This window comes from Cetorhinus maximus, chromosome 24 (assembly GCF_964194155.1).
Source record: "Cetorhinus maximus chromosome 24, sCetMax3.hap1.1, whole genome shotgun sequence".
Lineage (NCBI taxonomy): Eukaryota > Metazoa > Chordata > Chondrichthyes > Lamniformes > Cetorhinidae > Cetorhinus > Cetorhinus maximus.
Genome location: NC_135902.1, coordinates 40,091,665 through 40,104,597, shown reverse-complemented (window position 1 = coordinate 40,104,597; position 12,933 = coordinate 40,091,665). Strand labels below are relative to the sequence as shown.

The 12,933-nt window shown below is 45.8% G+C and overlaps 1 protein-coding gene across 1 annotated transcript in view; it reads right to left on the bottom strand.

Moving 5' to 3' along the window:
• The window catches only part of LOC144699829 (E3 ubiquitin-protein ligase rnf213-alpha-like), a 158,955-nt gene that overhangs the window by 122,188 nt on the left and 23,834 nt on the right, over positions 1-12,933 (bottom strand). The window contains exons 11-13 of the mRNA XM_078571116.1: positions 12,194-12,357; positions 9,327-9,616; positions 2,353-2,621 (exon numbers count right to left, since the gene is read on the bottom strand). Coding sequence (XP_078427242.1) covers positions 2,353-2,621; positions 9,327-9,616; positions 12,194-12,357 — 723 coding nt within the window. The remainder of the gene's footprint in view (positions 1-2,352; positions 2,622-9,326; positions 9,617-12,193; positions 12,358-12,933) is intronic.

Sequence of the window (12,933 nt, the reverse complement as noted above, 5' to 3'; positions counted from 1 at the left end):
TGTTCGGTAGATGGGGACCCTATTGGATTAGATGTCTGCTGCCTTGAAAAAAATCCCTTCAACCTTAGTGGAACAAAGGAGACATCCTGCAGTGACACATGGAATAGAGAGCTCAATGATTGCCAGATGTAGAAATGTTCCAGATAATGGTTGCTGTCTTCAAAGAAATGGAAGGGATAAACACAGGCAGATTGAGGACGAAAGCATGTTTAGCAGATCTGGCTTTTACAGCAGAAGACAGAACTGGAATCAAAATAACAGATGAATGAAGGTTCAAGGAACAATTAATAGGTACTTCAACCATGACTCAAAACATTATTATGCAATTAAATGGCCAAAGCAGAGGGGCATGGTCCTTGAAATGGCACATGACACAAAGAATTCTGATGAAGAGGAACGAGATAATGATGAATCCAAACAATTGATGAATCTGAACAAATTATACTGGTTACAAGGAGTTTTAGTCAAGGGATGAATGTATTAGTTGCAGGTTTGTTTACTGTGCAGTACTAGATAGTGCTTGTACTTTAACAGTATGTAAAACAAATTGATTAAAACGTTACCTTGATTCACTAGGTAGTAAGGATCAACACAAGGTAAAGGAACATAAAAGTGGTACTTGCTTTAGGTTTGGTGGTGACACATTGAGGTCACTAAAGAGAGTTGTAATTCCATGTAATATAGCTGGAGTAAGCCATTTTATAATAACTGATGTGGTCTCTAGTGAGATACCAATTTGTTGAGTAAACTTTGTGTGCAAAAGGCACAAATGAAACTTGACAAGGAACATGATAAGGCAATTGTTTTTGGAAGGTCAATGGATATACAGTTTAGCCATCAGGACATTATTGTATCCCTTTAACAAAATCTGATGTTTCTTATCAAATTGTTAGACAAGTATTAATGGAAGCTGCTGTTAAGAAAATGAGAGAAAAGATGCAAATTGTCATAAATGATTTGCTCACCTTACTTGACAAAGGTTGAAAATTCTGCTAAAAGATGCTGGTGTGGTAGATGAAGAGTATACGAAACTAATGGAGGTTAGTAAAAAGTGTGAAATCAATTGTGGGACCGTGTCTCACTTTAGCATTATCAACATGTTTGGATTTGAACACTGGCACAACCTTGGGTCTAATATACTCTCGGAGAACTTCGATGGATAGCTTAAGTATTGGAGGGTATCCCAACCTCCTATTGCAAGCCTTCCACTGGCATGTGACTTTAACAAGGTAGTTGCCATGGATCTAAAGGTATGGGACGATGACAGAAATATTTTCATTTCATATTTTGTGGACCTGGCAACCAGATTTAGTCTTTCTACAATAAAATGTAGTCAAGACAAAAGGGCTAATGTATTAAAATAATGGACAATTGGATAGGGATCTGACTTGCTACACCAGTGAAGTTTCTGCCTGATAATGGAGGTGTTCAGAGATATGCGAAAACATGAAACACATGGTCACGAATACCGCAGCTGAAAGTCCTTTCAGCAACAGACCCTGTGCAAGGAATTGTGTGGTGATTGATGAAATACTGCATAAAATTTTAGCTGATCAACCAGACTGCAAGTTGACAACCACCCATGCAAAGAATTCGCTCCAGATGGTTGAGGGTATAGTTGCTGTCAATTAGTCCATGTGCAAAATCCTAAATTGCCTTTTGTACTATGTGATAGTCTCCCTGCTCTAGAAGAAGGTGCTGCAATTAGTTCCATTTTTGTATGTATGTACATCCACATTTGTAATGTGTAACTCTAAATAAATGTAAACTGTGTAAAGATTGGCTCCACTTCTAACCCTTTCCAACTGACTTTCTGAATAGAACAGTCCACTTACCCCTTTGCAACTGTTTTACTAAGTTCAAAATAGTCTCGAGTTATTTAGCAACAAAGAATAAGTATGTAAATCTGAAAGCAGATAGGCGAATCATGTGGAAGGGGAGGAAGATAAAGCCTCGTAGAATTGTTAGAACACACAACTGGACATGGGGCATACTTTATTATATCTTATCTTTAAAACTTGCAAACTCTTTAGTGAAACTATATTGCCATTCCAGATTAATCACAAAACAACACGTGGCAAAAAAGCAGCCAGAAATACTGAACTCCCGCTCAAACTTACCTGATTCGTTGCAATGGGGAAGGGAAGAAGGCAAATTTTAACCCATGGAATGATTAGTTACCTTTTCTGTGTTGTCCTCTACATAGCAGAAAACAGTAATATAAAAAGATTCAATTGAAAATAAATTCCTGGCTGGTGCTTCAAACTCCCAGCAGGTTATAACAGTCAGGGAAAAAAAGTTACAGTTAAGTACAAAGCAGTCTATAAAAGTAAAAGAATGCACTGAACCTACTATTGAGGTGATTGGAAAAAGGTTGCAAATTCGTTCAGGTCTTGGAGAACCTCTTCTGTACGTTCTTGAGGCAGTTGTAACATTTGGCAGATAGTTACCAAGTTACTTGTATCTAACTTCAAAGAGCAATGGTTCTGGATAACAAAAGCCACCATTCCAGCTACAAATCGATTTTTCACAGTTTTTTCGGACTTTTTTGCCTTTTGAGATTCTGACTGAGTGTAAGGCCGTAGAAATGTCTTCAACTGCTCAATTATCAATTCTTGGACCTGCAATAAGAAAGAAAAATAAATAATTGGAAAATATATATTGAATAAACACTTGCTTTTAAAAAGCTGACACTTGTAAATGAAGCATTAGAATCTGTATTGAGGAACCCAACATCAAATCAGGCTGACAACTTCCTTTTTTTTGGAAGTTTTACATTAGAAGGCAGGTGCTGGCTCACTCTTCAAGACATCATTCGGACTGAAAAACAACAGAAGCTGCCATTCAAATGGTCCATTAAGACCACTCCTTCCACAGACTGCATCTGACCAAGCTCACTGTTAAAAAAAATCATTTTTGCATCAAAAAGGGAAGAAAATCTGTATGCAATGTTATACTGTTCCAAAATCACTAGCATTAAAATAGAAGCCACCCTTGCTCGCTTATGCCAGCATGAGGCCTGAACTATATTAACATGCTGCCAGTGAGCTATGGGCACCAAGCAAAAGGCAGAAAATTGGCATGCTCCAAGGATGAGGGCAGCAGTCTAGTTCTTGGCAGGCTCGAGGTCACAAAGGCAATGTGTGGGCTTCACATAGTCATACTCACATTTGTGAGTTTGATGATAGCCGTTTTGGTACTGTGGCAGGAGCAGAAACCTCTTGGAGGGAAGCAAATGTGGAATTTTGGGAAAGATGGGTGTGGATTTTTGGGAGGCAACAGCACATCCAAGGAGAGGAAAGGGAGGTTGGAGATGGAGAAGTAGTTTGCAAGGACATGGGGTCAAGGGCTGGTTTTTTGAGGAGAGGGGTAATAACATACTTGATCTTTTCCTCATTAAACTACCAATTGCAGATATATCTATCCATGACAGTATTGGTATAAGTGATCACTGCACTATTGTTGTGGAGACCAAGTCCCATCCTCACACTGAAGACATCCTTCATTGTGTCATGTGGCATTACCATTGTGCTAAGAACAGATCTAGCAGCTCAAAATTAGGCATCTATGAAGCGCTATGTGCCTTCAGCAGCTGAATTATATTACACCACAATATATAACCTCATATCCCAGCATCTCCCTCAATGTTCCAACATCATGAAGTTAGATGAACAACCCTGGCCCAATGAGGAGCAATAGGAGAGCATGCAGTAGCAATACCAGATGTACCTGAAAATGGGGTGTCAGGCTAATGCAGCTAGAAAGGACTAAATGCATGTTAGTCCGAGAAGCAGCATGCTAAAGACAGGGATAAGCAAGCATACAAACAGCGGATTAATGTAAAGCTCTGCAATCCTTCCACATCCAGTCACAAACGGTACCGGATAATTAAGTAACAAGCGGGAGGAGGAGGCATGAACATCCCCATCTTCAACAATAGCCGAGCACAGCCAGTTAGCGCAAAAAATAAGGCTGAAGCACTCGGAACCATCTTCAGTCTATTCTCAACCATTGGTAAGGTGATGGAAGGAGCTGTCAACAGTGCTATCAAGTGGCAGTTAGTCATCAATAACCTGCAGACCAAAGCTTACTTTGAGGTTCACCAGGAACACTTGACAGAAGATCTCATTACAGCCTTGGGGCGGAATCGTCCTGGAATTGCACTAAGTGCGGTAGCAGACAGGTGAAATGATGTTGGTTTTCACGCCATATCATCCCCTTCCCGCCTCACCGGCCAGTGAAACAGGGTGTATCCTGTGACTAAATAATTATAGTCACAGGATACACCCTGTTTCACTGGCCGGTTGCCTCTGAATTGCCCGCCATTCTGTCACCCCGTTGCTTCCTCACGCCGGGCGCCATATTTAAACTGCAGCCGCCTGCGCACCTGTCAATGTTTCCAGCCCAGGAGTGCTGCACAAAAGACATGGACCCAAAAGGCAAGAAGGCTGCAGTCCCTAGTTTTTCAGACGCATCCCTGGAATGCCTTTTGGATGCCATGGAGGCCCGTCGGGATGTCCTACAACCCCGCCCCGGGCGCAGAAGGCCCATCAGATTAACCACTCTGGCTTGGGAGGCAGTGGCAGCAGTGGTCAGCACCAACGCTGCACACAAGAGGTTGGCCATCCAGTGCAGAAAGAGGATGAATGATCTAATCTGTGCCGCCAGGGTAAGTCAACCATCTCATTACTCTAAACTCGCACACACTCACTAGCCCATCACATATTCACTGGTATCTCACTCACTGCCAGCTCAAGGGACATCACTACTCACTCTCCCGCACACACCCTCACACCTCCATCTGGCCTCATCTCCTCTGGATATCGCCTCCTCATCCCATCCATGACTGCACTCAGCACACACACACACACATATGGCATCCTTCTCATTTGGCCAGCCATGCGCCTTGCTCAAACTCTCTCCATCTGTATTTGTTCAGGACAAGATTACGCACAATAAAAGGGAGAGCTCCCAGGCCAGGGATGGAGTGCCAGACATCAAGGTCCTTACTCCCTTCGAGAGTCACGCTTTGGAGCTGACTGGAGAGAACATGGACCATTCCTGCAGCAATGGGGAGGTCGGCGCCAAGCATCCACATAAGGATCATGCACCAGGTGATTCCTCAGTCAATTTTACTGTGAGTCCACTATTCTGTGTATAAAACAGCTGCCATGCACACATCTGCCACATCGCCCTCAGGCAACCTGGACTCCAGCTCCAGCCTCGACACCGCCTCGGAGGAGGGCCGAGAACAGCACCCTCGAAGACACATCATGGCGCTCACCCACACCCTCCACCAACACAGCAACACACACCTCGGTGGGACCGAGATGTAGAGCAGCCTTGGGATCACAATCTGGTGAGCACAGCACACAATCTGTTCCACAGCAGGCGGAGGCTGGGACATCTGAGGTTGCTGGCATGTGGAGGACTGCTGGAGGCAAGGAATCTGCTGAGTCCGAGTCAGATGATGACCCTCTGGACTCGATCTGTTGTTGGAGCTGCAGCGACAATCACAAGAACATGAGGATTCCTCAGATTGCAAGAGGCGATGGAGGAGTCCGTCCGCCTTCAGTCTGAGGCGATAGTGTGTTGGCATGCCTACGCTGAGATCAACATTGGCAGGATGGTGGCCTCCATGGAGACCTTGGTTCAGGACATCTGTCTTGCACTGCTGCGCGGTCTGAGCTTCATTGCTGATGCCACAGTTGGCCTCCAACAGTGTCAGTGCGGGAGGGGTGTGGGGCAGCTCGATCTCACTCCAGCTTCCCCTTCTCCTCAGGGAATCAGCCAGGAGCCGTCCGGCACCCATAGGGCGCAGGACCCGCAGCTCGACACCCCGGGGCTATTCACCCAGGTGACTGCGAGAATGTCCAGCCGATCCAAATCCCCTCTTCATGTGACCTCATCAGCTCCAGCTGCAAAGACCGAGAAGGGTGCACCTGCCCCTCAGCAGGAGATCCAAAGCAGGCTGGAGCCCTCCAGGTCCCAGCCCTCCAGAGGACGCCCACCAGGGTCATCACAGACAGGGTGGGGCAGTCAGTAGGCTGCCTCCACTTCTGCTGTGGACGCGGGGGAGCACCACGATGTAGCGGTAGGGTTAGGAGTTTAAGAAGAAGTAGTTGCACCATGTGAGCATGGGTGTTAAGCGCTTGGACACCATGGCCACTACTGTAAATAAACTCCCCACAATGTACAATGTGACCTTGTCTATGGCTCCTTGTTATGATGAACAGTATTCAGGTCATTCTGAAGGGAAAGCTTGATTCCTGCGCCAGATAAAGGCAAGTTTCTCACTCCAGGGCCTCTTACCTGTGCAGTGTCTAACCCTCCGAGCAAAGTGAAGGTGCACCTTCACAGTCACTGGACACATCAGTCATGTCTGCACCTTGATGGGGCTTCTTATTGCTGCCAGAATGTCCTAGGCAGGCATAGAGTTCCGTCATTCTCTTTGTGAACTCTCAGCACCTTTGAGGTGCAGGTGGCCCCCCCATCTCTACAGCATCAGTGACCGGTGACAGTGTGGTCCTGAAGGGTGCAGGTGATGCAGGAAACCAAAGGATCAGCAACAGTTCAAGTTTCACAGCTGCGACTCCATGATATGACCCTGTTCTCAGAGCACAAGCAAGCTGCCCTCAGCCAGACAGGGGTCAAACGTTCACAGAAGCAATGCAAAGATCAATGGAGTGTCCTCACTGCTTGTCGTCATCGTCCTCCTGGAATGTAGGGGCTATGGGTGTCCGCTGAGTTCCCATGACAGGAGCCTAATCACTGACAGTCTGTGCGTTGCCATCGCCAGGCAGGTGTCAGATGTTCACAGATGCAATGTGAGGATGGCAGGTCTGTCCTCACTGCATCTCATCATCATCCTCCACGAATCTAGCGGCTATTAGGGCCTCCCAAGCGTGCCTGCCTCGTCTGGCCAATGCAATGGCCTCATCACCGGCATCCTTGCCTTCGAGGCCCTCACCACCCTCATCCCCTTCGACATCCTCCTCATTGGAGGAGGCGTGCAGCTCCTCCATCTCCTCCTCAGGCAGGCCATCCCCGCTGTTGCAGTGCTAGGCTGTGTAGGATGCAGCAAGTGATGATGATGTGTGACACCCTCGGTGGACTGCACTGCAGTGATCTACCAGGCCGGTCGAGGCAGCAGAACCTCATTTTCAAAATGCCAATCATTTGCTTCACCAAAGTGCAAGTTTCAGCGTGAGCCTCATTGTACTGTCTCTCTGACACAGTCTGAGGCCGCCACACAGGCGCCATCATCCACGTCCTCTGTGGGTAGCCCTTGTCCCCGAGGAGTCAACCCTGCAGCCACTGTGGACCCTGGAAGATGTCAGGGACCTGAGACCTGCTGAGGATGTAGGAGTCATGGACATTCCTTGGGAATCGTGCGCAGACCTGCAGAACACATTTTCTGTGGACGCAGACCAGCTGAACATCCAACGAGTGGAAGCCCTTGTGGTTTACATACTGGATCACTTGTTGCTACGGAGATCTAAGCGCCACGTGAGCGCAGTCCATGGCACCCTGCACCTGTGGAAAACCAGAGATCTGTGCAAATCCCAGTGCTCTTGCTTCCTGGCTTTCCTGATCGTGGGCGAAATGCACAAAGTTCTGTGCCTTCGCGAAGATGGCATCCATGACCTGCTGGATGCACATGTGGGCGGAGGCTTGTGAGATCCCGCACAGGTCACCTGTGGAGCCCTGGAAGGAGCCACAGGTATAGAAATTGAGTGCCGCAGTCACTTTCACGGTCACTGGCAGTGAATGCACTCCAAGTCCCCGTGGCGCCAAATCCTGCAGCAGGCGGCATATGTGACCGACCAGCTCCCTAGAGATGTGAAGTCTTCACCAACGGAAGTTCTTGATCATCTGCAGGAATGACAAATGCCATCTATAGACCTTGGGTCTAGCAAGGCGCCTATGAGCGACGGCTCACTGTGGGTCTTTAGCAGTGTGTGCAGGAGGCCCCACCACCCCCTCATCTTGAGGGTGATGCTCCTCCCTTTGCCCTTCATCTCCGCTCCTTGTAAGCCATGAGGCATACATCTAGGTCACCAGGTTCCACGATCCTGATGTACTCCTCCTGCAGGACCAAAGAGACGAATGGGTTAGCAAAGGTCTCCTAGGGACCTCTCATGGTTAGATGTCCGGCTCCAGCTGTGTCCCAAGGCCCCTTCACGCATCGCGGAGAGTGCTGGCCACCACTTGGATGGCCAGAGTTTAGTGCGCTGCATGGCTGCCCGAATCCCCACCCATCTCTGCCTCACTCCATCTGACCGATTGGCAGCAGCTTTGCCCACCGGACTGCACGCTGTGCTCTCAGCTCAGGCACAGGCATTCTCTTAACCTGCACTGCAAGGCTGCGTTGTTAGCTTGAACCATGGGGTAGACTGGTCCAAACCTGAATAAGGACATTGCCAGGGGCTGTGAGCACCTCCACCAGTGACAGCTCCATGGTCGGCTTTCGCAAGGAGTTTGTACAACTTGCCCAGTCGTCCAATTGTTCTGCAGCCCGCTAAAATGCACATTAATTTGCAGCCTGCGCCAAAGGGGAGAAAAGTTCTGGAGCATTTGGTGGCACTTTCATGCTTTTGCATTGCTTAAGTGGGCAGAAGAGCTTTAGAGGCTCCAAGCTGCGCCTGAAGGGTTTCAGCTGTGGAAGAATGCTTACTTTAGACAAGCTTTTCCTAACGCATGGCCGCTTTCCTGCACCGACCCCACCAACAACTCTCCCGGCATGTGCTTGTGCACTTCCATCAGTCTGTGCTGCCTTGTTCCCCCCGGGCCCTTGTCCTGGCACCACACTGTCAGGAGAAAGGGGCTTGCCTGTGCCCCTGCCTGAATGCATGGCATCTCTCCCTTGAAGTCCTACGGGCGACCCGCACGAGTGCTGCGCAAGGTTGCGTGCACTCACCTCTGAGTTCCCCTCAAAGTTCAGCTCGCCAGATGCACGTCTTTTAAAGGCAGTTGTGAATCACACCGTTCTGAAGCCACGCTGACGTGGGAGGTTAATTCGATGTCAGGGAATGATTCCAGCGGACAGGCACAATGATGAGATGCAAAGGCATTAAAATTAAGTTCCTGCCGGCAGCCCGCCATCGATGGGTGGAGGAGACAATCGCAAACTGGTTTCATGACAACGTGAAACAGACTTTTGTTCTGCCCGCCATACTGTCCGCTCACACCGCCAAGCACACCCGCCACCAACTGGAGCGGATGGTTCCACCCATACTCTAAGCATGGGCAATAGAGATGGATTTGACCAAACTAAAACCAAATAGTAATACTTTATTCATAATAAGTGTGGCAAAAATGTTTACCTGTTCTTCAGCAAAACAGACTTGCTGTGCTCCTGGATATCCTCCATATTCAATAGGTACCCTGTTGCATTGCTGAAAATGCCTCAGTTGCTTCTTAAATTGCTCAAATCTTTCAATATTCAGGGATCCAAGAAGACTGAAGATGGTCTCCAGCATAATTCTCCCTCCTATACGCTTTGACTGCAAAATCTTTTCTTCGGCGCTCATTCGAAATTGCGTGAAGCTTTTCACTGCATGCATAAAACCCCAGGATTGTGGGAAATTCATGACGCCATCATATTGGTGCCATTCTTAAAATTAAAAAAAATTGATTACCTCGAGAAACAAGAAGATAAAATAAACAATTTATGTAATGCCACTTTGATTATTTTAGACATTCTTAAAGGATTTCCACTGGTTTGTAAAACATGTTAGGAAATTTTGCATTCAATTAATTAATATGTTTCACAAGCAAAATGACCCTCACATTTCATGAATCTGAATGTGGAGTTACGTTCATTACAGGCAATGAATTAATCAAAACCAGTCAATGCCTTTCTGGCTAACAATATGTCTTAATCAAGAAATTGTGCAGCTAAATTGTTGTTTGAAACTATGAAAGTATTTTGGTAAGTAAATGCATTACAGTAACTTGAATTTATCCTTGTCAGGTAACCCAGACAAGCCATCACAGTTAACGTTTCGAGTCCGTATGACTCTTCAACAGAACTAAGAAAAAATAGAAAAGAGGTGAAATATAAGCTGGTTTAAGGGGGGGTGGGACAAGTAGAGCTGGATAGAGGGCCAGTGATAGGTGGAGATAGCCAAAAGATGTCATAGACAAAAGAGACAAGCAGTCTGATGGTTTACAGAGTGAAGGATCAAGACAGGTAGAGGTCAGGTAAAAGTTACTGTTTTGTTCATCGCTGCACTCAAAGACCCAAAAACAGTGGATAAATAAATCTCTCTTGCTTTAAGCACTAATCTGTGTATCTAATTGACTGCCAGTTTTGGGCCTGCTTCGGCTTGTTACATGAGATAATTCTATTTAGTCATGTTAATAGAGGAATAAATATTGGCTAATACACCAAGAGAATGCTCCTGCTCTTTTTACAGTATCAGGGAATCTTTTACACACATTTGATAGGACAGACATGGCTTAGATTTAATGTACCATCTTAGAGACAACACCTGTACCTGTGCTTTGAACTGCACTGAGGGTGAAACTGGGTTATGTGCCATTTCGCTGAAGTAGAGTTTGGACACACAAGCTTCTGGCTCAGGTGAGAGCACTACAACTGAGCCAAGAGTGACACCTGACTACTGGGCCTCTGGTGTCATCACTCCTGGTGAGCTCAGAATGGGTCATAAAGACTAGGGGCAGAATTTTGAGGTTATTGGATGGGCATAGCAGGAGGGCCCAGGAGCGGCTGGGGAATGGTCTGCCGCCTGCAATCGGCCCCCGAACACAAATGCACACTGGCTGGCTGGTGAAAGGCGTGCTGAGAAGCTCACAGCTGCCGGGGTGGGGGCGGGAGGGGGGTGAGTGGTAAAGTCTGCACATGCTTGGGGGAGCATGGGCTGACAGCTCCCCGAGGGCACAGAGCTGCCTCAGGGAGCTGAAGAATTGGACATACACAAATAAAGGTTTTAGAAATGATATAAATATGTCCCCACATGTGACCCAGTCACATGAAAAGGGACATGTTAAAAATGATCTTGAAAAATTTTCATTGGCTTTTTATTTACTGTTGGAAACCTCATCCTGCCCGTGGATGAGGTTTTGTAAAAAATGCAAAGGCCACCTGGCCAATTTGCCCGCCCACCAACCAAATGGTTGAACGGGCAGTGAAAGATAGAAATAAATTAACTAATTAAGGGCCTTAATAGGCCTCTTAATTGTCAGCAGGCATGCTGCCGACTCTTGCACGTGCTCGCCAACCGAAATATCGCGCGGGTGCACAATGACATCAGGACATTTGCCCGGCGTCATCGCGCGCTATTTCATGACTGATTGGGTCAGGCGCACGCCCGCCCGGGGGACGTCAAATTCAGCCCTAGAGATAATAAACCAAACCTGGAGGAGGCAACAAGGCCACATCAGCAGAGGAAATAGCATTCTCTATAAGGAAAACACAAAAGATGGGCAGATAGTAGGATGCAACACAGAGAAAATGTCAGCAGTTGGCGGGTAGAAATTCAGTAACTGAAGACCTGGGTGTACAGAGAAAAAGCAGGGGCCAGAAGGCTGGAAATAAAGAAAGATCAGGAATTGGAAGCTTGGGAGCAGCAAGAAAGATCAGGAGCCTTGGATGCAGGGCACTAGTGAAAGATTAGGAGCTGAAGGTTTGAGACCAGTCTGTGGACCTTGGAGAAAAGACACAAAAAATTAACTGCTAAAACTGCTGGAGGGAATCATTGACAAGGGAGAAAACATGAGTTTGCACAAACTTATTGTAACCATAAATAAAAGCCTGGTGTAGCCAACTCTTGGTTGTAGAATGTAGAACACAGATACAGTATCATTTGAAATTTGCTCGTGGGGACAGAATGAAGTACTTCAAGATAAGAGTATGACAGGGAACAAATCTTTTGCCTTTACCCCAATTCATCATCAACTTTTATAAGGCTAGAATACAGCAACTGCCATTTCTAGAAATGCACTTAAACTTGTCAGCAGAAATTTAGAGTATTTTCCATCCTGAATACAGGATTATTTAACAAATATTTTTGCAGTTTTTGGAGCAGGGTGCTATTTTATGTTGAATTTTCCTCATGGACTTGTTGCCTTTTAATGATATACGCAGTTTTCTTCGCATTGTCTTGATGTTCTTGCTTGTTTGTCAGATACACAGAAATAGCATCACACATCCCTTATAGATTCTTACCATTTTCAATTAGATTATAAGGTATTGTTAAAGTATGCACAACAACCTCTTCAATCCATCTATTCTTTTTCTCTACAGCATAGCGATATCTAAAGGTCTTTCCTTTGATGTCAGGTTGCTGAATCAAATTGCTTTGTATAAGACATCCATTTTTATTGAGATTCCTAAATAACAAGGAGAGAATTAAGGGCAAAATGATAAACATCTTGTATATTTGCCTTGGTAACACACTGTCACTTTCCAATTACCTTGAGCTTTGTGTTCATACTACAAAAAATAAAACTTTGCAATTTAAACCACATTGACATACCAGAGGTATTCCTAAGCAAAATCCGCCCGGGACTCAAAACTTTAATGAATGTTTTATTCCAGAATCCTAGAATAAGAGCGAGAAGCCAGAGTGGTGGCTCCAAGAAATGCTACATGTATATCTGATCAAACAAAATTCCTTTATACCTATACTAAGCAGAATCATATCACTAACTAAATTGGCATGACATTGATAGCCTTATATTTTGACACGATTAAACTTAGCAATATTGTTACTTATGTACCAATGAATAGTTACTGCTGACTGTGAATCACCACTTCTTTGGACAATTAATGCTTGTTAACTAAAACACCAAATAAGACAATTGCAGAGAGGGTAATGAGTTAGACCAAGATAAATAAATATGAGCCGATGAAAATCCTATCCAACACTAAACAGTCAGGTAAGAAATGCTTTACTGAAAATTTTG